The 25,404-nt window shown below is 39.3% G+C and overlaps 2 protein-coding genes across 5 annotated transcripts in view; one reads left to right on the top strand and one right to left on the bottom strand.

Moving 5' to 3' along the window:
• LOC139762384 (zinc finger TRAF-type-containing protein 1 homolog) overlaps window positions 1-12,875 on the bottom strand; it is a 73,347-nt gene extending 60,472 nt beyond the window's left edge. Inside the window, exons 1-2 of one of the 3 annotated variants that reach the window (XM_071687210.1) lie at window positions 12,753-12,875; window positions 11,602-11,884 (exon numbers count right to left, since the gene is read on the bottom strand). In XM_071687210.1, the coding sequence (XP_071543311.1) occupies window positions 11,602-11,808 (207 nt within the window). In that variant the 5' untranslated portion in view covers window positions 11,809-11,884; window positions 12,753-12,875. Of the gene's footprint in view, window positions 1-11,601; window positions 11,885-12,043; window positions 12,483-12,752 lie in introns of those variants that run through there. The other 2 variants (XM_071687209.1, XM_071687208.1) reach the window with 2 other exon arrangements.
• LOC139762382 (uncharacterized) overlaps window positions 1-25,404 on the top strand; it is a 125,315-nt gene that overhangs the window by 72,563 nt on the left and 27,348 nt on the right. For both annotated transcript variants that reach the window (XM_071687202.1, XM_071687201.1), the window contains exon 2: window positions 15,468-15,699. In XM_071687202.1, coding sequence (XP_071543303.1) covers window positions 15,472-15,699 — 228 coding nt within the window. In that variant the 5' untranslated portion in view covers window positions 15,468-15,471. The remainder of the gene's footprint in view (window positions 1-15,467; window positions 15,700-25,404) is intronic.

Below are 25,404 nucleotides of genomic sequence, written 5' to 3' on the forward strand. Positions count from 1 at the left end.
ACTCAGGAAAATATATATATATATATATATATATATATATATATATATATATATATATATATATATATATATTTTTTTTTTGCCGCTGTCTCCTGCGTTTGCGAGGTAGCGCAAGGAAACAGACGAAAGAAATGGCCCAACCCACTCCCATACACATGTATATACATACATGTCCACACACGCAAATATACATACCTACACAGCTTTCCATGGTTTACCCCAGACGCTTCACATGTCCTGATTCAATCCACTGACAGCACGTCAACCCCGGTATACCACATCGATCTAATTCACTCTATTCCTTGCCCTCCTGCATGTTCTGGCCCCGATCACACAAAATCTTTTTCACTCCATCTTTCCACCTCCAGTTTGGTCTCCCACTTCTCCTCGTTCCCTCCACCTCTGACACATATATCCTCTTGGTCAATCTTTCCTCACTCATTCTCTCCATGTGCCCAAACCATTTCAAAACACCCTCTTCTGCTCTCTCAACCACACTCTTTTTATTTCCACACATCTCTCTTACCCTTACGTTACTTACTCGATCAAACCACCTCACACCACACATTGTCCTCAAACATCTCATTTCCAGCACATCCACCCTCCTGCGCACAACTCTATCCATAGCCCACGCCTCGCAACCATACAACATTGTTGGAACCACTATTCCTTCAAACATACCCATTTTTGCTTTACGAGATAATGTTCTCGACTTCCACACATTTTTCAAGGCTCCCAGGACTTTCGCCCCCTCCCCCACCTTACGATCCACTTCCGCTTCCATGGTTCCATCCGCTGCCAGATCCACTCCCAGATATCTAAAACACTTTACTTCCTCCAGTTTTTCTCCATTCAAACTTACCTCCCAATTGACTTGACCCTCAACCCTACTGTACCTAATAACCTTGCTCTTATTCACATTTACTCTTAACTTTCTTCTTTCACACACTTTACCAAACTCAGTCACCAGCTTCTGCAGTTTCTCACATGAATCAGCCACCAGAGCTGTATCATCAGCGAACAACAACTGACTCACTTCCCAAGCTCTCTCATCCCCAACAGACTTCATACTTGCCCCTCTTTCCAAAACTCTTGCATTCACCTCCCTAACAACCCCATCCATAAACAAATTAAACAACCATGGAGACATCACACACCCCTGCCGCAAACCTACATTCACTGAGAACCAATCACTTTCCTCTCTTCCTACACGTACACATGCCTTACATCCTCGATAAAAACTTTTCACTGCTTCTAACAACTTGCCTCCCACACCATATATTCTTAATACCTTCCACAGAGCATCTCTATCCACTCTATCATATGCCTTCTCCAGATCCATAAATGCTACATACAAATCCATTTGCTTTTCTAAGTATTTCTCACCTACATTCTTCAAAGCAAACACCTGATCCACACATCCTCTACCACTTCTGAAACCACACTGCTCTTCCCCAATCTGATGCTCTGTACATGCCTTCACCCTCTCAATCAATACCCTCCCATATAATTTACCAGGAATACTCAACAAACTTATACCTCTGAAATCTGAGCACTCACTCTTATCCCCTTTGCCTTTATACATACCTATACATCTCAATGTACACATATATATACATACACAGACACATACATATATACCCATGCACACAATTCACACTGTCTGCCCCCATTCACTCCCATCGCCACCTCGCCACACATGGAATACCATCCCCCTCCCCCCTCATGTGTGCGAGGTAGCACTAGGAAAATGACAACAAAGGCCCCATTCGTTCACACTCAGTCTCTAGCTGCCACGCAATAATGCCCGAAACCACAGCTCCCTTTCCACATCCAGGCTCCACACAACTTTCCATGGTTTACCCCATATATATATATATATATATATATATATATATATATATATATATATATATATATATATATATGATGTGATTGTACTGGGATCAATGTGCTGTAAATGCTGCAAACCAGAGCATGTGAAGTGTTGGGTAAACCATGGAAAGGTCTATGGGGCCTGGGTGTGAATGGAGAGCTGTGGTTTTGGTGCATTACACATGACAACTAGAAAATGGATGTGAACAAATGTGGCTTTTCTTTGTTTGTTCCTAGCATTATCTCACTAATGCAAGAAATTTCGATCAGATATGAAATATATATTCATATTATCCCTGGTTATAAGAGAAAAAGAATAGCCCACATATTCCCTTCGTGTCATATAAGGTAACTAAAAAGGGTGGGAGCAGGAGGGCTGGAAATCCTCCCCCGTTTTTTACTTTTCCAAAAAGAGGAACAGAAAAGGTGGCCAAATGAGGATTTTTCTTTCTAAGGCTTTCATCTGTTCTTGACACTACCTTGTTAATGCAGGAAATGGCGAATATGTATGGGGGATGGGGTGTTAACACACACACACACACACACAAATATATGTCATTGAATATGACTGCTAATTCAGCACTGACCAGTGTTTTACTGACGTTCTCAACTTGCCTAATGATTCTCTTATACTGTACAGGTAGATAAACAATATGCTGGCCGGTGTTCATAGCAGGGGTAAGACCAATTTCAGGTGAAACTCATTATTGTAATTCTACTTAGGTATACAGAAACAATGTTTCGTGACTTCTATCACATTCTCAAGTGCGGATGAAGTACAACATGGTCCAAGAATTTATGCACAAGTCAAGGATTAGAAGAAAAATTTACTAATAAGCAGTGAATGTGGAAGTTAGCTAATCCCTTGTCTGGAGAAAGCGTATGACAGAGTAGAGTAGAATGCTTTATGAGATGTCTTAAGGGTATATGGTAAAGGGGGACATCTATTGGATTGCATGAAAGCCTTCTATAGAGGGGCAACTGCTTGTATAGGAGTGGATGGAGAGTTGAACAAAAGTTTTGGGATATATGTAGATATGAGGCAGGGCTGTGTGATGTCACTGTGGCTTTTTGGATGGAGTGATGAGAAAGGTGAAATCAAAACTAGGGAAAAGGAGTGCAGGGATATGGTGGCTAATGGCAAGCCTTTTTGCAGATGATAATGTGGGGAGGTGATAACAAGTAGTGGTGATGTGAGAAGGAGATGGAGTGAGTATTTTGAAGGTTTGTTGAATGTGTTTGATGATAGAGTGGCAGATATAGGGTGTTTTGGTCGAGGTGGTGTGCAAAGTGAGAGGGTTAGGGAAAATGATTTGGTAAACAGAGAAGAGGTAGTAAAAGCTTTGCGGAAGATGAAAGCTGGCAAGGCAGCAGGTTTGGATGGTATTGCAGTGGAATTTATTAAAAAAGGGGGTGACTGTATTACTGACTGGTTGGTAAGGTTATTTAATGTATGTATGACTCATGGTGAGGTGCCTGAGGCTTGGCGGAATGCGTGCATAGTGCCATTGTACAAAGGCAAAGGAGATAAGAGTGAGTGCTCAAATTACAGAGGTATAAGTTTGTTGAGTATTCCTGGTAAATTATATGGGAGGGTATTGATTGAGAGGGTGAAGGCATGTACAGAGCATCAGATTGGGGAAGAGCAGTGTGGTTTCAGAAGTGGTAGAGGATGTGTGGATCAGGTGTTTGCTTTGAAGAATGTAGGTGAGAAATACTTAGAAAAGCAAATGGATTTGTATGTAGCATTTATGGATCTGGAGAAGGCATATGATAGAGTGGATAGAGATGCTCTATGGAAGGTATTAAGAATATATGGTGTGGGAGGCAAGTTATTAGAAGCAGTGAAAAGTTTTTATCGAGGATGTAAGGCATGTGTACATGTAGGAAGAGAGGAAAGTGATTGGTTCTCAGTGAATGTAGGTTTGCGGAAGGGGTGTGTGATGTCTCCATGGTTGTTTAATTTGTTTATGGATGGGGTTGTTAGGGAGGTGAATGCAAGAGTTTTGGAAAGAGGGGCAAGTATGAAGTCTGTTGTGGATGAGAGAGCTTGGGAAGTGAGTCAGTTGTTGTTCGCTGATGATACAGCGCTGGTGGCTGATTCATGTGAGAAACTGCAGAAGCTGGTGACTGAGTTCGGTAAAGTGTGTGAAAGAAGAAAGTTAAGAGTAAATGTGAAAAAGAGCAAGGTTATTAGGTACAGTAGGGTTGAGGGTCAAGTCAATTGGGAGGTAAGTTTGAATGGAGAAAAACTGGAGGAATTTAAGTGTTTCAGATATCTGGGAGTGGATCTGGCAGCGGATGGAACCATGGAAGCGGAAGTGGATCATAGGGTGGGGGAGGGGGCGAAAATCCTGGGAGCCTTGAAGAATGTGTGGAAGTTGAGAACATTATCTTGGAAAGCAAAAATGGGTATGTTTGAAGGAATAGTGGTTCCAACAATGTTGTATGGATGCGAGGCGTGGGCTATGGATAGAGTTGTGCGCAGGAGGGTGGATGTGCTGGAAATGAGATGTTTGAGGACAATGTGTGGTGTGAGGTGGTTTGATCGAGTAACTTAAGGGTAAGAGAGATGTGTGGAAATAAAAAGAGCGTGGTTGAGAGAGCAGAAAAGGGTGTTTTGAAATGGTTTGGGCACATGGAGAGAATGAGTGAGGAAAGATTGACCAAGAGGATATATGTGTCAGAGGTGGAGGGAACGAGGAGAAGTGGGAGACCAATTGGAGGTGGAAAGATGGAGTGAAAAAGATTTTGTGTGATCGGGGCCTGAACATGCAGGAGGGTGAAAGGAGGGCAAGGAATAGAGTGAATTGGATCGATGTGGTATACCGGGGTTGACGTGCTGTCAGTGGATTGAATCAGGGCATGTGAAGCGTCTGGGGTAAACCATGGAAAGCTGTGTAGGTATGTATATTTGCGTGTGTGGACGTATGTATATACATGTGTATGGGGGTGGGTTGGGCCATTTCTTTCGTCTGTTTCCTTGCGCTACCTCGCAAACGCGGGAGACAGCGACAAAGCAAAAAAAAAAAAAAAAAATGTGTTGTCTCCTGAGAGTGAAGCTTAGGCAATTGATGGTAAATGCAAGTAAAAGTAAAGTAATGGTGTTTTTGAAAGGAAGCAAAGTAAAAAAGTAAAGATTTTGTAAAACCATATTAAATGAAAGAATAAAGTGTGCTAAATTGTGCTTTGGATATGGGGGAGTAAGACAGGAAGAAGTGAGACAATCTAAGTATCTAAGAGCTGTCTTGGGAAAGTGTGGTGATATGGAAGGACTAATAAGGGAGAGAGCAATACATTGTAGAAGAGTCATTGGGTACCTTAACAGAAAAACAAAGGGTATAGGTGCAAGTATGGAGGTGAAGAACGGATTAAGGGACAGCATAAGTGACAGAGGTCAAGAATCCAAGCTGTGGAAATGAGCTATTCGAGAAGAGCATGTGGTGTGACTAGATGGAATGAAGAAAGAAATGAAGGGATGTACGAGAGATGGGGTATGGCAGGGAATGCAATAGGAATCAATTGTAGAGTGGTAGATTGAGTGAAACATAACACTCTGAGGTGGTTTGGGTATGTGGGAAGAATGCAAGACTGGGAGTTTACAAGGAGTGTGTGATAGTGCAATTAAAGGGGTTGGTGTGAGTGGAAGACCACATGTGACATGGACAAATAGGGTGGAGAAATACTGGAGGGAGAGAAACAGTGGTAGAATGCGTGAAATGGTATGTGCGAGGGGGCATATAAGTACAGGATTAAGTGGAAACTTTTGCCTTGGCTACCCTTTGATGGGAGTTCCTAGAGGGAATGGGCATCAGAGATGGATAGATATATGCTGATAACCACAAGGAAAATGAAACACATCAAGTCCCAAGTGCACTTTTGTGTAACAATCACATCCATGGTTTACCCTAGACACATCACATGCTCTGGCTTACAGCATTTACAGCACATTGATCCCAGTATATCACATCATTCCACTTCACTCTCTCTATAAATATATATATATATATATATATATATATATATATATATATATATATATATATATATATATCCCTGGGGATAGGGGAGAAAGAATACTTCCCACATATTCCCTGCGTGTCGTAGAAGGCGATTAAAAGGGAAGGGAGGGGGGGGCTGGAAATCCTCCCATCTTGTTTTTTTTTTCCAAAAGAAGGAACAGAGAAGGGGACCAGATGAGGATATTCCCTCAAAGGCCCAGTCCTCTGTTCTTAACGCTACCTCGCTAATGCAGGAAATGGCGAATAGTATGAAAGAAAAGATATATATATATATATATATATATATATATATATATATATATATATATATATATATATATATATATTTATATATTATCCCTGGTGATAGGGGAGAAAGAATACTTCCCACGTATTCCCTGCGTGTTGTAGAAGGTGACTAAAAGGGAAGGGAGCGGGAGGCTGGAAATCCTCCCCTCACATCTTTTTTTTTTTTTTTCCCAAAAGAAGAAACAGAGAAGGGGGCCAGGTGAGGATATTCCCTCAAAGGCCCAGTCCTCATCCTCTGTTCTTAATGCTACCTCGCTAATGCAGGAAATGGCGATTAGTATAAAATATATATATATATATATATATATATATATACCCTCTGCCCCAGAACACCCTTCTATCCTTATGAGGCTCCTGCAGCACTCAGGAAGCTGGCCATGTTCATCAGTTGGGGCCACAGGTCATAAAGCATAAAGCATTGCAGTACTGTTTATATCTATGTGCAGGGAGTGCAGGCCAATGGAGTAGTAACTGCTCAGTGTCTTTTTTTATGGTAGTTGCATTGTGGGTATGAGGGGTCTTGGGATAAGTTGAAACAATGTCTGTAGTGTTGTGGCGATGGATGATGTCCAGAACTTAAGTAGGAAAGTGTGACTCATGTTTGTCTGGGGAGTGTAGATTCTGATGGGTAGAGTTGAGAGGTCAGTTGTTCAGTGCATGCCAGGTTATTTCAGTGTGTTGTGTTTCATCACTATTTCATTTGTTACGGGTGAGGGAGAATTGTGAGGACATGCTACTGAAGTATGAGACAGGGATAAGCTTTTCATAACTACTTAGTGGTTGGTGGTTAGTTATAAAGTGGTTTATGTAGGAAGGGTCTACTGCTGTTGCATAAAATTGAGTGCCGAGCAAGATGAGTTGGGCCTACATTGCGAGAATTTTTGTTTCACTATGAAAGTGTTAAGTGTTTGTGGTTGTCTGGCAACCCTACTCATACTCATTTCCATTACCTCCATACCTATACCATTCAGACCAAAGTATGACTTCCTCTTCCTTCTTCCACCTTACTTCCCCTTTTTCTCATACATTTTGCCAATATTCTACATCTGATCTTTCTATGAGTAAGAACTCAAAAAGAAGTCAAGTAATCATTCCTTTATCTGTCATTTCATTATCTAGAGACCTTAACATTTCATTCTTATGTATAACATTATTTACACTATACTGGATCTCACTCATCTAACTCTCCTTATAAAGCATATGCTTATCTTCAAAAATCTTATTCATAAAGTTGAAACAACCCATTCATTCTGCTGCTGCCTACCCATGTTTTACTCATGGCAAACATTTAGTATTAGGGTAGACAAAGAAACTTATCAAAATGAAAGAAAAGCATAATAATGCACTTCTAACCCTTAGTAAAAGTGATTTAGATAATTGATGATGAAAGCATACATAATGCACTTCTAATTCTTGGTAAAAGTGATTTAGATAATTGACAAAGAAATGTGATGACTAAGTAATCATACAAAGATGAATAACTGATTGTAGGGAGGGTTATACAGATCTGGGAAAATGTGGGAAAACAGTAAACACATGCATTGGTTAACAGGACCTATGAAAACCTCACTCAACTTCTCTTAGCAATTAAACTTTATCTAATTTCTTGTGTTAAATGAAAGAAAAGCGATTCCTCTGACCTCATTCTTAAATTCAAACACTGGGAGATTTATGTGCTTTGGATGTCTGCTTTTACACAAACCCATCCCAGTGAATGCAACCACCTCTAGCAAACATTCTTCACCAGGTGTTAGAAAGAAGGCAATAATGTCATTAATATATTTTGGCTATAACATTGATAAAAAGTTAATATCAGCTTTCCAGGCAAAGATGAGTGACGTTTTTGAAAAAAAGTTAAACCCTAACTTCTTAAATGAAGATAGGTGGTTTCATTGGGTGCTGTTGGTTTTTAAGTGTTGTACCTACTTTCACCATATCATTTTCCTTGATCTTTACTACCCAAATAACTACCATCTACCTGCTTTTGTAGAATACAAAAAAATTATTCAAACATAATTCTACTACTCTAAATCACTTCTACTTCAATGCTTTTCTTCCACTTCCATCCAGTTCCTCTGTGGTGCCCTTAAACAATACATTTACCTCACTCACATACACTAGAGATATGTAAAAACAGCCTTTCATGAAGTTATATTTCAAGCAAATTGTCTGTAGAGAGATAGATTAATTAACCTTGTGATAAACATTTAAAAATTTTTAGTAACAAAAATATTTCTACTGAGAAAACAATGTTCCCACATAAATACTATATTCACCTGAATTCATTAAGCAAAGAAGTATTCTTAAGGCATTGTAGGTCATTCATAATGAGGTAACAACCTATGCCATCACACCTAACACTGGCACTCATGTAACCCGAGATCCACTGTCTGTTCCAAGTAATAACCTAGCCAATTCATGGTTTACAGTGTTGGCAGCGAGTGTAACTCATCATTAGGTCCAGGGCCGCTGGGAGCTGATGCGGTCCCTGGGGAAGGATTGGCGTATTATGGTCCCCTATGGCTGCTCTGGAGATGGGGCTGGGGAGCCTTTGTGAGGGGAAAAAGCAACAAAAATTGATCTCCATATTTTTTTTTTACTACTTAAATTTTCTGATGTTTGGTCACTTTATAAATATTTCTTAATTTCATCTCCCCCTCATCCAGGCCCCCCAAAGGCCCAGGGCTCCAGAATTAAGCCCATTTCCCCACCCTCTTGGTGGGCCTGATAGGTCCAATATCTACTTCAAGTACATATCTAGCAAGCCATGACTTCCAGTGCTGACTCATCATTACCTGAAAAAAGATGCTGGGATACTGTTGATCAATATTTTATATCACTCTAATGATGAATCAAAATAATCACTATTCCCACATTTAGCATTACTGAATGTTTTGTTGAAAAGAGAATTTCTGTGATTACTCATTGCTGCTTGTCTTTAAATTGCAAAAAGAATATACAATCAAATCCTAAACTTCCAGTTACTTTCTGTAGAAGTCGTGACTATCTTTTTAATTATGTCTCCAAGTAAAAAGAAAAAATCTAGTAGCCAACTAATAAACTTTAAGATGTCTTCATTTCATTCTTTTAATGTCACCCTACATAACCTTGATAGAAAAAAAAAAAAATTGGTGTAGTGACTACATAATCTACAGCCCAAATTCGTGTCTTTGCTTCGTCTTCATACAACAGAGCTTCAAGATAGCAAGGTTTATTGATTCTTTATATACCTTAAACCTTATTGCTAAAACTACACTAACTCCAGAAAAATGTAAACAACAGTCCATAGCTTCTTTGGGCCTTATTTTTGGCCTCTAAATACTGCTAGTAATATGACATTCACTTGTAACTTGATATCTCATCTCTAAAATGACCACAATAAGCAAATGTTATGACCCAGTCCATAAGGTACATGTCTAATGGTTTATGGAAATATAAACTGTCGAGGTTTACTTATATTACTGAACAATATTTAGAGATCAAAGCTTAAATTTAAGATCTATCATCCTTAAACTTGTTTAGAGAAGAAAACTATACCTTTAAAGCATCACTACGGAATGGCAGATGAATGCTTGAAACATGTTAGAATTAGAATAACATTTGGATATATTCAAAATAAAGAAATACTGTTATAAATTTTTATTTGAAAGAAGACTTCATACAATATAGTGTCATCATTACATGAAACACCTTCAGACAATGACCATACTACTGATACGTTATTTGCAAATGAGAGTAAATATTTTTTTCTAACAGGAGGTAACTTAAAGTGAATAATGCTATTGAGGATTTAATTTACACTTCCAATAATGGTAATGACTCATAAAATCCAAAATATTTGAAAATGTGCTCATAATTTCACTCGGAGGTTGTTATATACACTTTTAAGCAGAGGTATTGTCAGCACCCTTAAACAATATTTTTTTACTCACTAATCATACAATATTCATTGTTACTGCGATACCACAACAGCATGATTCAACTCATAATTCATGAATATACACAGTCAACACTAAACAATAGTAGAATATTCATTCTATATATAACCAAACACATGCAGGGCAATCTTCTTTTCAGGTTTCTTCTTTATCTTTTCATTTGATCTTAATCTAGGACTTTATTTCTACTATCTGATGAACATACCTCAATTTGCAATACTAGAGAAGAAGGAAATACAAAAACAAAACAAATAAAAGGATTATACATAATTTTCTTTCAAAGACGCATTAAGACAGGCACTGTAGTTATCTCTACAGCAATGCCTGTACATATATAAACTTCAAACAGTTTACGACATATCCCATAACATCAATACAAATGCTACTTAAATGAGTAATCACTTGTAAACACCATATAATCTACTTAGCAGTTAACTTCAAACATTGTTCCTAAGAGCGTGCAATCAAGAAACTGTCTACCTAAATAAATTAATACTTCACTAACAACCAAAATGAATAGTTGCTATATTTCAAAAGAGCAGGAGATTAAGCTAAAAACTTTTATTTCAGTATATAATCAGAATTACTTAATATGCATAAGAATAATTCTTATCATTTCCATTCTCTAATGTAGTATGTTTATAATTCAATGCTGTTAGGAAACAAAAATTACACTTTAAAATAAATATGGTCCCAACATATCAATAAGTAACACAAACTGTCCCATTAAATAACTCAAGCTTGATCATTTAGGAAAATACTGTTTAAAATTATGTGTAATACCAGGGGGAAGAACCGCAGTGGAATTTCAAAGCTGTAATTTAGGATTAAGGTGCTGCTCTTATATTCACTGGTGACAATCTCCTTCTACAAATAAGTTCTTCTTGTGCTGAAAACAACTGTTGTCTCAAGTCAAATTTTGTAAACAAATATTACTTAGCTTTAACATAAATTATCATTTTCAAATGTCCAACTCAAAAGTACAGGGGAAAAAATCATCAGGGCCTGAATATATATCTTATGTTTCTTGCTAGTCTATCAAAAAACATCAAAAGGCCTACCTGTCACTTACTATTTAGGCAACCAAAACCTGAAACCATAAAAATATCCTCAAACTGGTTATATTTAATTTTCAACCTGGAATTACAATAGATGTTCACACAATTAGATATCATTTATCAATTCTCTATGTTCTGAAAGGGGGATGAGTAGGAATGCAACCCATGAAGTTACTAAGAAGCTACCTACCTTGTAGCCATTTACCAAACAAATCATTTACTGAGAACAAAGGTACCTTGACTAATCCCTTATGTTGACCAATGGCAATTCTATTTCATTTATAGACATTCATTATTTTAAAACTCTGAAGTTACTGATTTCATCCGATAAAAATAAACTGTAAAAAATGGGTATGTTACATAAATATGCCAAAAAATCCAAATGCAGCACTGGAACTCCCGTATAGAAAACGCACTGACCTGATACACAGCTGACCGAGGGAGGTCGAGACACACGGCGCAGCATAAAATGCCACCAAGACGAGCTTCCAGTTTATTGTCAGTGTCCTCGCGATCACATGACTCTAATTTTGGTTTCTTTGATGCGACTTCATCTTCTTTCGACTCTTCACAACGTTTTTCAACAACTGCTGGTGCACCCGAGGAGGTGGTGGCAGGCTCCGTCATTGTTCCTGCAAAGCTGGCACTGGTTTGTTTTCCTCCGATCAGCTGTTCGCACAGGCGTGTCCAGCGCAACTCAACCCTCCGAAAAACAAAGTAGTTCCTCAGTCAAAATAATTTTTTTAGCTCCTATTCTGCTTTAAATATAGTTGATATAATTCTATGATATCAAGTGTAATTCTAGATATTTTTTACGACAGAAAAAGTTATCGTGATATATAAAACAACGGATGTGACCTACATGGCTTTGTTAGGGATTGCGTAAAACCAGACATTAGGTGAGGTTTCATCGACGTCATACTTCGCGTTGAAGCAAGTTAATACTTGCACCTTGCCCATCAAGCAAAATATATCTCCTATAATTTTTCACCACGGATAATCTTCATGCAGAAGATAAATTACAAACTGTTTCCGGTAACCTAATGAATGACCGCGTAGAATAAAAACCGTAAATACTTAAACCTTCCTTTGGTAAAGTAATGACACAAAGGAGATGAGCCTCGTTAAGGTGAATTTCTGCGCCATTCTACGCAGTAGGTTTCGTACCCATTGAAACTCCCAGCTGGGAAGCGTTTCGTCACCTGGTTAAATTTCTTGGTACGAAATTTGCGTATTTTGGTCAGGAGTAAAGGTTAAAGGGTAGAATCTAGATTTATATCGAATGACCAATATCACAATGTCTGAAAGCTTATTGAAAAGTGGTCATCCAATATAACCTTCACGAAATGCTAGTGTCCTTTACAAATTATGTAAATATACTAACTTTCAAGACAATATTGTGTGTGTGTGTGTGTGGGTAGGTGTGTGGGTGGGGGGTTCATCTTTATTTACCCTTTTATTTGTTTGCGTAAATACGCCTAAGTAAATAGATCGATCATCAACATTCGTATTTAAAACCTTGACTGATTCAAAGAAGAAACCACTTTCCCTTACGTGACAGGCAAAGTTACCTGTCCAGTTACTTAAGTTGGTAGTCCTTGTCAAATTTGACGCACGGGGATGTTCACCAAAGGTTGCGTATCACATGACGCAGTTTGGATACTGAGCATGGTACACGCGTATGCCGTGACTTGCCGTCCTTGGACGTATGACGAGTCTTGTCTAGCATGTGTATTGAGAGAGAGAGAGAGAGAGAGAGAGAGAGAGAGAGAGAGAGAGAGAGAGAGAGAGAGAGAGAGAGAGAGAGAGAACAATGTTGACAGCAATGTTGAGAGCAAACCCAATCAATTACTAAATAAACATATACTTTGCAACAGTAAGATCGGTAACGTTATCTTCAACTGTGCAATGCAAATCATAAGGAATGTAGGCCATTCAACCCGTCTTAGTTAAAAAAAACAAAAAATTTGAATGTATCCCATGTCAAAAGGAATTCAGTGGGGGAGTGAATGAGTACAGTGGCTGGAAAGTGAATGGGAAGGAAGGCGACGGTGCAACTGATGATGGTGTATAACGAGTAACTCAGGGGAGGGAGGGAGGGAGGCGGCTGCCATGCCTCTGTCCTCTCTAACCCCTCAACACGGTCTTGCCACATTGTGATTTGTAAGTTTTCTATTTAACTCTTTTCCTTGGCTATATTTTACAAGAGAATACATTTGACTTTTTCATCCAGCATTTCGTGTCCTACCATCCACCCATGTAATCCACTCATGATTGGCAGGTACCCCTGAGGTAGTCTTGCACATACAGCATTGTAAGCTAACAGCTAACTCTCCCACATCTCTCGCTGTCACACTCGCCCCCCTTCCCCAGTCTACACTTGCCCTCTTATCCTCATCTCTTATTAATCCCTCGGCCATCTCTCACATTCTGTCCTATGCGTATTTACCTATAATATCAGAACCCTTTAACGTCAGGCCAGCATACCGTAATGCTCCAGTGGTTAATCCAACGTGGATGACAGAGCTTGGAGAAATGACCAGAGTCCAATGACGTGGGAGTGTCGCATGGGTACCCCATAACACGGCAGGAGCACCGTGAAATGGAGAATTCAGACAATGGAATTCATTCATTCACATTCGGTGACAGGGCGAAGTAAAGTAGCTGACAAAAATAGAACGACTACCAAAGTTATAGACACTTAAGGAGACCAACTAATTGCTAACAAGTATTAGAATTGTGAGTTAATGTATAAGGAAATATTCAGCAAGCGGCATACATCATACAGATGGATAAGACTAACATTTGCTTCCCAAGTATGGTCAACGCACCTACAACATCACATAAGGGCTTATGGTGAAGGTCCAGACGAGAGCAAAAATAGACGATGCCAGAATTGAGAAAGCTCAGTGACAAGAAGGGATAGAGGCCTTAAATTTCCCCACCCTGGGGAGACAGTAAATTGAGGGGTGACATGATCATGACGAAGGTAGTGAACAGTTCTTCAACGAATGTTTAAAGCAACTGGAGGACATAACATGAAGTTAAGCATAAAATTTGTTATACAAAATGTGAAATATAACATAAGAGTGGTGGATTCTAGGAATAATATTAATGAAAACACTGTAAATTCAGACACCATACCCAAATGTATAAACAGTTGTACGATAGTGGAGAAAGTTCAAAAGATAAGGCTCCACGAATTTAAAACTTCCAATGCACATAATAAATTGGCGATTTACACACACACACACTGGCTTCGGTTCAGATTCCAAATGTCAAAAGTAAGACATTCTTACGCACACAAATCTTACATGTAACAATTTGTGTAACATTCTCACGCACACAAATCTTACATGTAACATTCTTACGCAAACAAAACTTACACAAAGCACTCGACAAGTATCCCAACTTTTACCTAAATTTCAGCTAGTATGAGCGCTACGAGTTAACCCATTGTAATGTGACAGACTATAAGGCTATGGCGTTAATGACTAGGTTTTCCTGTACAAAATATCCATTAAAACTAGGTTTTCCTGTACAAAATATCCATCATAACTAGGTTTTCCTATACAGAACATCAATTATACTAAGTTTTCCTGTACAAAACATATTTTGTCTAAACGTTTCTTAGCATCAATGTGTGTGTGTGTGTGTGTGTGTGTGTGTGTGTGTGTGTGTGTGTGTGTGTTTATATTATTTCTGTGTATTATAACAATAATAATAATAAAGATATTTTTGAATTAGGGAAATCCATATCCTGTGGGAGGGTAAAGCGAATCATATTTCACAACGTGAGAGTACTTAGGAACCATGATTAGTTGCCCTCTATAACCCATCTAGTTAATCGTTCCTCTAAGTGTGACAAGTGTTTCTCTTTTACGACACCATAAGGTAAAGTCATGAAGACTGATGTGCATATGTGCGCCATGGGTGCGACCCATCGTTATCGGTGTCACTGATTCAGAGCTGATTAGAGATAGACAGGAACTGATACGGCTGACCGCACCAGTCGCTCCAACCTTCTTGACTGTGTACACACACACATTCCGTTCCTTCCCCTCGTAATTCTCCAATATAGAACAATCTGTAGTTAACTGAAGATACGTAAGCGTGTCTTGTTTGCAGTTGGACCATCAAAGCTGTGCTACTGTGTTCAGGACTAGCGGAACAACTTTCAAGAAAGTATTCATAGGTTCCTAATACACTGAGCAGCGTTGGGGCGTGCCGCATGCCAGGGCCTGCCTATCGCTACAACTAAATCTGGCATTTTCTTTACCGTTCAGGACGATGGAGAGGCTAGCCATGTATAGCAGGCTGGTGATGCTGGTGGCCTTGGCTGTACAAAATCCTCAAGTGGTGGCACAGTCAACTACGGCCCAAGACCTTCCTGACATCCAGGTCTCCTCCCTCGGTTACGAGGACCTGCAAGGGGAGCTGACAGTGTCCCCATACAGCACCTACTGCAACTGGAAGCCCGTCATGGGACCAGTCTGTATCTACAACAAGACTAATCAGGTAAGGGACACAGTTGTTCACTTTATGGGAGATGGTGAGTCAATGTGGTGCAGTTGTCACAGAAAGGGTAAGCACGTCGTTAACCATCTGGGACACCGACGCACTTCGCCAATCATCTGAGGGTGATTACTCACATCGTCAACCATCTGGGGGTCATGACTCAAATTGTAAGCATGTGACGCCTTGTAGATATATATTTACGCATTGGGTTTCGCACCTCAGCTTCAAGGCCGAGCAGCACCAACCACTGGGCCTGAGTGAAATTTGTCCTCAAGAGTTAAGTCATCCTCCAGCCATGCCAATGTAAGCACATTTGCGTGCATCAGTTTTCTAATAGGTAAACAACGACTTTTCAGCTATATCTAAAGGATCAGGCATGTGATTCTTATCTATTTGAAGATGATAACATGTTTTCGAGTCGTGTGGAGACTGATTTTTTGGACACTGAGCCTTCCATCATCAGAGGTTGATCAGCATTTGACAGAAAGGGTCTTCTTGTCAAAGTGAAGGCAGTGTTTCCTGCGCCCTTTTAATCTTGACATTACTGCATCAGACTATTACGGTGTACCGGTTACTTTACAATATGATATAGTTTAGCTGTTATGAAGAAAGGCTTTCGATGAATGATACTGATTTTAACAACAGAAAATATTATATAAGATAAAACGTAAGATCAGCAATCAATATTTTGATGTGGGTACAATAAACGATAAAACAATGTGCAGTGGCAACTCACTTTTTTTTTTTTTTTTTTTACTGCAATGACCCGAAACATACGCAAAACTTCTGCACGTTGCTGCAGAGAAAGCTGTGAACGAGAAATAATTCTGGTGTATTTTTTCCTTGACACTAAGGTTAAATGCATTTCCCAAAAAACTTGAAAAACGTGAATTTTGAGGGTTGGGAAGGATACCTTGCCTATTTGTGCACACGGTAAGAGAGTTTCACACATTCTCCATTATCATATCTCTTACATTTATGGATGATATCGGCATTAACCATGTCACTAGTCATTATGTTCCATTCATCGACCACTCTTACAATTTAAAAGTATCAATTTACACATCTTTTTTTATGTTGAAAGCTCCAGTCACAGTCATGGATGAAAGTCCACTTCAAGGCCAGGCTTTACAGAAAGAATCATGAAACGGAAAAAGACAAGGGAAAGTACTTACTTAAGTTTCTAACTTAATTCCGTGTTGTGTCCTTTGGTTGTTCTATCCCTGCATCTCTCGATCGTCGATCTCTTTTAAAAACTTAAAGGTTGTGATTAGGTCACTCCTCACAATTCTATCTTCTAGGATGGATAAATTTAAAGCCTCCTGCCTTTTCCTGTAAATTAGCTCTCTCTAATTCCGGAACAGTCCTTGTTGCTCTCATCTGGACCTTCTCTATACACCCTTTAGGTACTGTGATCGAACTTGAGGAGCGTATTCTAGCTTTGGCCTCGCGCAGGATATGAATAGCTTGCTCGGTGTTTTCTTATCCTTATACTCGAAAACTATTCTGATATTTTCCGCAAGACAATTTGTCTCCTGAACGAATCTCCTGATTGGGACTTTGCCAAGAGGTTAGACACCGGTCGACTCCCAGTTTCTTCTCCCACACACAACCCTGAAGTTTAGTTCCTGCTTGGTAATAATCAATGTGAGGTCATTTGCTTTTTTCCCATCACTATTTTCCATTTGCTTGGGTTGAATTTCATCATACACATTTTACACCAACTTTAGTGTCTGTTTAAGTCCCCTTTTACGCTGATGCAATCCTCTTCACCTTTTTTCACTTCCGTCAGGAGCTTTGCATCACCTGCAGACATAGTCAGTTAGGATTCCACATCTTCAGGCAAGTCATTAATATGGATCAGGAAAAGTAATGGTTCCAGAACCGAACCGTTTGGCATTCCGCTGGTCACCTCAACCCTCTGGGAAAAGGCTGGTCTAACTCGTGTCCTTTGTTCTCTCCCACTGAGATAATCTATCCGTCGAAGGAATTTCCCTCTTTTTCCTGCCCGTTGATTTGTCATCTTGATCAGCTTCTCAATAGGTATAGTGCAAATGCTTTCTGGCAGTCCAGATATAGGCAGTGCACCCTATCTTCCCATTTGTCCAGAACTGAGCTCATTCTCGAAGAACTCTCAAGAAGACAGATACACGTGACATCCTTTCCCTAAACTCGTGCTGTCTCAGGAAATTTCTTCTCCATTGAGAGTCATCCTTTGGTAACCAATCATATTTTCCAGACCTTTACGCACCACAACCGTAGAAAGATGAATCTGTTGTCCAACGCCTGTACCCTGTCTTCTTTCTTGTATATGAATATGACATAAATACAAATATTCCATCCCCTTGGCACTGTGTCTCTCACCAGCGACATCTTGAACATTCATTCAAGAGAAAATGTGTCAGGGTATGAATACCTATTAAATATTATATTACTGATAAGCTCAATGTCACTTAAGTGGTTGTATCCCATGCCCTATAGCTACGAGAAATTCCAAGTAGATGGAGGAATGTCTCACGTTGATTTGATTAAGAGCCACTAAGACTTCATTAGACCTGAACCAGTAAGCAGAAAGGCAGTGGTAGGCCAAGAGCCATCTGACGATGGTGATTCTCTGCGGAAATGTGCTTTCGTCTGTCTCCCAATCAGGTCAACTAATTACCGCCCTTAGTTGCAGTAAATCTCTATACTGGAGAGCATCAGAAGCTGCCGAGGGAATATTCAAAGTGACTAGGGACAACAAGATACTCAGGGCGGTTCAACTGATCATCCTTATGAAGACTTGAAATGCGACTGGACGTGATCCATCAACTTGTGCCCAAAGGTCGTTTCCTTATCTACCTCGCTGTCTTCAATCAGTTCGGGAAGCCAAACAGCTGGCGTGGCATTAGTTTGGGACCTGAATGATATAAAGCATCGATAGTTAATAAATCAGACAGTATACTCTCGACCAGTATAACATTACAGCTCAGGAAATGGTGAAATCTTACCCAATAACCGTTGACGGTCACCGTTTTCATTCATAAGAGTCATCGGGCGTCTGGCAGACTGTGATATGAGGAGAGCATGTCGCCACGCCAGCCAGCCGAGAAGCATAAGCACAGCTGACATTGATGCGTGGCAGATGTTATTATTGTTGAGGGATTGGAAGCATTTATTTCCTCTCCCTCTAAGACGACTTCTTCCCATCCACGGTTCAACCGTTCATGTTCTGAGGTCATTCATGCAAGGGATTAGGCATATCGGGCTTGAAAAAAACTCTTCTTCGTGTTACTCCCATTCAGGATTCATCCCTGCCTGTAATCATTGCAAATACGTTATCCGTAAGGTAAAGCGTTCACTAATTCAAAGGGAGTGCGATAAACTTTCCTCGTCATCCAACAAAAGGTCTTTCTGGTCTTTAGTTAAGAACTTCCGATGTACGTTTCCTTCGCTTTTCCGTACTGACGGAACTAAAACTCCCTCCCGTTTCTCAAACTCGACCTTGCATGACATTTTCCTTCACCCCCTGATACTCCTCTTACAACTAATCCTGTGCCCCTCCCTTTAATCTCTTTTCAAATGCTCGAATAACGCCTCTTTCTATGGACACAAGCAAGGCTTATATGAACCTGATGGCATCCATCCCCATATACTGAAAAAGAATGCTTCCGAATTTGTACCTATGCTTGCTCGTCGTTTTGTTTGTTTGAATATCAGAATTTTTCTATGATAGCATGCTTTAGTACATCCCATCCCTAAGAAGGTTGACCGTTCTAACCTCTCTACCTATCGTCTTGCTTTGACATCTACAATTTCCCGAGAAACTGGAAGTCATGTTAAGTTGTCGAAATTTCTTTTCCAAACAGTAACACGAAGGATTGATCAGTCCCTGCATGGAGTACTGCTATCATATCTGGGGTGGTTCTAGCTCTGCATCCTTGCTTAACAGAGTTGAGCCAAAGCGGTCCGACTTTTCAACTCTCTCAGACTAACTTCAATACTTGACCCACTTGCCCTATCCTGCTGTATTGGTTCACTTTTCCTCTTCTATAGTTATTACTTTGGTTATTGGCTCCCAAGATCTGGTTGCTTTTGTGCCCTCTCAACTAGTTTGACCAAACAATATCGGGGGCAGCGACTTTTTCACATGATTACAGCGTGCTGTTGGCATCTCAAGGATGGGCCATTTTGACAACTGTTTCTTTCCCTAGACCTCGAAGCTTTGGAACTCTCTCCCTTCTCATGTCTTTCCTAATAACTATGACCTGGCACAATTTAAAAGACGTTTTTCATTTCCTTCAAAATTTGTAAATACTTTCCATTGCTTCCTGTCCGTATACGCCCACATGCATGCAAGGACCTCTACGGTGTGGCATTAGCGTTACTAATCATCAAACATTTTATGGGCCGACAGGGACGAAACCCGCGAAGGTTCGAATTCTGGTCATGGCAGTTGGTCCTGAGTTTACCCAGCAGTTCATTTTACCCTTGAAGCTGGTTGATAAAATGAGTGCTTGGCATATGCTAGGACGTGTGTGTGTGTGTGTGTGTGTGTGTGTGTGTGTGTGTGTGTGTGTGTGTGTGTGTAGGAGCAAAAATATGGTACTTATATACAGGCTTAACAGACGGGGAAACGCGAGTGTAGAACTTTTTCCTTAGGAGTCTCATACATAGACCTCCGTGGTGTAAAAGTTATTGTTACTAACCATGGTGCAGCATGGACCAACCTAGGGTTGGACCTGCATGGGTTCGAATCCTGGGTATGGCAGTCAGCCTACTCCCATCCCAGGTTGATTAATGGATACCTGGCTTAGGTTGGTGTGTGTGCATACATAGATACAAATGATACACGATAAATATATACAAAGTGAAATGACGGTGCAGCATGAGCGTAAATTCTCTTCTCTTAACTCAACAAAAATAATGAAATAAAAATCACACATACTCAAGAGCCTAACATTGAACACAGCCCAGACAAATGACCACACCACCAGCAAGTGGCCTTCAAGATGCCCATACAGATGATTATCATGTGTAGGAATCTGTATGGGAGAAGGATTTAGGAATAGACATTGTCCCTAACCCATTGCCAGAGTTCCACCATTGGAGAATAATTCAGGAGACTGTTTCCTATCAAATATAATATCATACAGGTTCAAAGATAAGGAATTATTCAGCTAGCTGTTCACATCAAATACAAGACAAACTAGAATTTGCTTCTCTTTGTCACCACAACTAAAGAGGGTAAAAAATCTAATATAGAAATCTAGCCTCTATAGGATAGCAACCAAAACAGTACCAGAATTAAGAGCTGATTTAAAGGAAAAGGGTAGATGCTTTGAATTTACTTTCCTTGGGAGAAAGAAAAGGGGTGACCTGACTGGTACCTTTGAATTCTTAAAACATCAATGAAGTAGAGAGTGAACAGTTCTTCAGGAACTCTAGGAATAGAACATCATACAGAAATTGAAAGAAGTTATATGATACAAAACTTTAAGAGATGGAACCCCATGAATGTAAAACTCGCCCCCTCATAAAGCACAAATAGGTAATTACAGGTGACTAACGTCTACATAGTTACAGTCTTGACCACCACAATCTCCACCACTGAATAAGTACATATGCATGTAAGACCAGCTGTTTTCTCTCTTTTGTGCAAAAGGTATACATGGCTGAGTACAATGAAAACAGTGACATGCTGAGAACAGTGACAATCAGTGTACACTGCAATGACATAAGAGTAGTAATACAAGTGTTTAGTTCTCACAGGGAAGATTGTCACACATGACATTGTTCTTTTGTAATTTTGATTGTCAGCATGCATGGTGTATAAGTGACTAACATTTCTATGCCCACCTGTATGAAAGATGACGAGAATATATGTATTGAAATTATACAGTAACTCAGTTGTTTAACCGCAGAGATACCAAGATCCAACGTGACACTATCTGAGATGATCCCTTTGATGTCACTCTGACTTACATTCATAATTGAGTAAAGTCATCTAGAAATTCATATACATACATGTATGGAATGAGGCAGTGATTCAATTCTGAGAGATCCTAGAAGTCTTCATTCATCAGATCATAAAGATTTAAAAAAACTACGCAGGCTTAAAAACATCCAGAGACCATGACCATAACATGAAAGTAAACCAGAAACATTAAAAACAAAAAAATATCTTTATAGTATGTAAAGGGTGATCGAAAGGAATAAATTGTGTGAGGATATAGTAAATGCAGACAGTATACCTAAGTCTAAATAATTGTTCCTTACAGTACAAATAGGTAATTACATACTGTTGGTTACATCTGACAGTGTGCTGTTTATCTTCAATACTACTGCTTCTTAAACTGTATTGATTTGTATAATATTGTAATGATTTTGTGAAACATCTGTCAGTCTACATACAAGAGGGCAGTAAAATGATTAAGCCATAAGGTCTTCCCCTCTTCACTACAATCTTATCATTGTAGACTTACTGTCATGACAAAAGATATGAGGAAGATAAATGGTGGTACACTGGCAACATTACATACAAAGTCATCAGTTCTAAGTTGTGGTCAACTACCAAGTTTTATTCATCATGTTAGAAAGTACTGAAACATATTTTTTTGCTACTAATGCAGCCAACTGTTCAAAGAGTCTTCCCTTATCTCTTAGGTGCATATAAATCATGATGGTATATATACATAACTTACATTTATATACATCTTGTGTAATAACTTATTTGTACAGTACAAGGAAAAAGTTCTAAACTTGTAAGAGCATCTCTGGAACTTTATGCAGCATCAACTAGTCTTTTAATCCTCTGTAAACTGCCAGCATTCACTGTCTCATTGGTTAGTTTATTCAAAACACCTTTCTAGCTAGCTTTTTACTCAGCTTTTTATTAGGGCCTCTGGTTACTCTAGTGTTGCATTTCTTGAACAAATGTTTTCTAATAGTATCATCCAGCTGATTTGGAAACTTGAAAAGAGGGTGTTATCAGATCCTTCCCCTCTTCCATAGTGGACAACTTTATAGCCCTCAGCCTCTCATTGCAGCTCAGTTTTCTTGATTCAAGTAACATCCTAGCTGTTCTTCTCTGTACCTTCTCATACAGATCTTTGTACTTCTTGCAGTGATTAGACTATGGGGGAATAATTCACTTTTGGTCTGATACATATATCGTGAATAATTTTATATGTCCTTGCCCATATATTTGAAAACAATTCTTATCTTTTCAAGCAAACAATTTGACTACTTCACAATGCTTCTAATGTGTAGCTTTGGCGATATATTAGGCACTATGCCAAACCTTAGATCTCTTTAAACATTCAGATTCCTGTAACTCATTTCCCACAAGACAATAATCACACTAAGGCCTTCTTTGCTTTGTCCCTCATCGACTTGCACTGACTAGGACTGAATCTTGTCATCCACTTATCTAGTCAACTTTGGATTTTGTCCTGGTTCCCTTGTAGGCTGATGCAGTCTTCATCATTCTTTATTTCTCTCATGACGTTGGGATCATCTGCAAATAGTAGATATAATTCCAGTCTATCAAGTGAGTAATTTTCATACAAGAATAGCAGTGGTCCCAAGACCCAGCCTTGTGCCACTCATTACCCCAGCCCACTCTGGGGATGGAGCTCTTTCCTGTGTTTTTTGCTCCCTTCCAGTATGGTTGTTTTCTATCCCGTGAAGAAGTCCCCCCTTGTTCCTGCCAGTAGATCTAGGTTTTTAATCCAGTCTGATGTATGTGTGTGTGACACTTTTTGTGTGTTATGGGAAGAGAGCTTTACACTCATGTTGTGCCTTGTATATGTACTGTGTTTACTCACATATATGCTTATATTTTATCTATGGACATGATTTGCCTGACTCTATGGTCTCCTACCTGATTATGTTTGCACATGGTGAGAAAGGTCACGAGGGAAGTGAAAATGAGGATTGTGTCAATTTACAGGAGGACTTAAGCAGACTCCAAAGTTGGCCTAATACATGATCATCATTTAGTAGGAAAGAAGCTTCAGGATACTGTGTATGAGAACGATTTGGGAGTGGACATCATCCCTTGCCTGTCACTAGAATCCCATATAAGGAGAATAGTTAATAAGAGTAGCTTTCAAGTATAGCTGTGGCTAAGAAAATATTTAGCAAACTCACCATATTCTACACAAGGCCAAAACTAGAATATGTTTCTCAAGTTTGGTCACTGAACCTAAGGAAGCACAAAGAGATATTGAGAAGATCCAGATGAGGGCAACAAGGATGGTATAGTACAAGAATTAAGACAGCTGAGTTACAAGGAAAGGCTGAAGGATTTCCATTTGCTCATCTTGGAAGAGAGGAGTGAAGGATGACCTGATTACAACATTTAAATTTTCAAAATGGATTGATGACATAGACAATGGACAGTCCTTTGAGAGATGTAAGGGTAGAGCAACCAGAGGACGTAACATGAAACTGAGTAAGAAACATGTCTAAAAAGATGCAAAGAAATACTTTTATAGATATATAAGTGGTGAATGAATGGAATAAGATGACGGAGGACATGGATAATGCAGACAACTTCCATGAATTTAAGAAGTTATATGACAGTAGAGAATGTTAGGAAATGGGGACCCATGAGTTTAAAACTTTCAATGCATACAATATGAATTGGTAATTAACTCTAGAGGCCATAATTAGAAGGTGAGAAAGAAATACGGTTAGGCAGGATATAAAGAAGTACTTGTTTAGTGTAAGAATAGTGGATGGTTGGAATGTAAGCCTGCAGCTTACAAGAATTCAGAAGTCATGATAGTACAAAATGTACTAAAAACTGGGCCCAACAAGCAAAGAACTTGCTACCCATAATATACAAATAGGTAATTGATTATCCACACTCACCCCAACCTAAACCAGGTACCCATTAATCAACCAATGCTGAGAGGAGGATGAACATCTGGGTTGAGTGAGAGCAACCTGTCATGCCCAGGCTTCAAACCCATGCATGTAATTACTTATTTGTAGAGTATGTGGATGGAATTATACACTTGTAAGAAAATTATGTTTCCCTACATAATTACCTATTGTTATAGTATGGGGAGGGAGTTCTACAGTGATGGGGGCCTCATCTCTTGAACTTTATAATTTTTTTTATGTTCTCAGCATTCAGAATTTCATCATTCAGTTTCTCCCACTTAATCATTATTCTGATACTGAAAAAGTACTTCTTTATGGCATTTCTTTCAAGTTGCATGCTTAGTTTCTCACTGTGGTCTCTGATTGCGTTGTCAGTACCGTATACCTCATGAGGAACTGTTCAGTCAAGTGTTAAACTGTTTTAGAAATGTAAAGGTAGCGATTAAATCCTCTCTTACCCTTCGCTTTCACCGTGAACAAATGTATGTCATCGAATCTGTCTGTCACTGTAATTCAGCCCTGTTACCATCAATGTTGCCCTTCTTTGGACATCCCTATTTGTTCTTGGTGCTTCTTCAAATGCATAGATCAAATGATGAAGATTATTCTACTTTTGTTCAAATATACCTTGGAAGTAATTTGCTGAACACTTCCTTACTCATGTACTGTAATGCGATTACAGTACTTACCAGCAGACACTTTTTCTTTGTACTCATTCTACTGAGGATGTGCCCGAGCTATAGGTTAGATAAATTGTCTTTTCTCAAGTCCCTGTCACAAACAAATCCTGGACCATATTTACTGCTAAATTACATTCAACTCACTACTTTT

The sequence above is a fragment of the Panulirus ornatus genome, chromosome 43 (genome assembly GCF_036320965.1).
Source record: "Panulirus ornatus isolate Po-2019 chromosome 43, ASM3632096v1, whole genome shotgun sequence".
Classification (NCBI taxonomy): domain Eukaryota; kingdom Metazoa; phylum Arthropoda; class Malacostraca; order Decapoda; family Palinuridae; genus Panulirus; species Panulirus ornatus.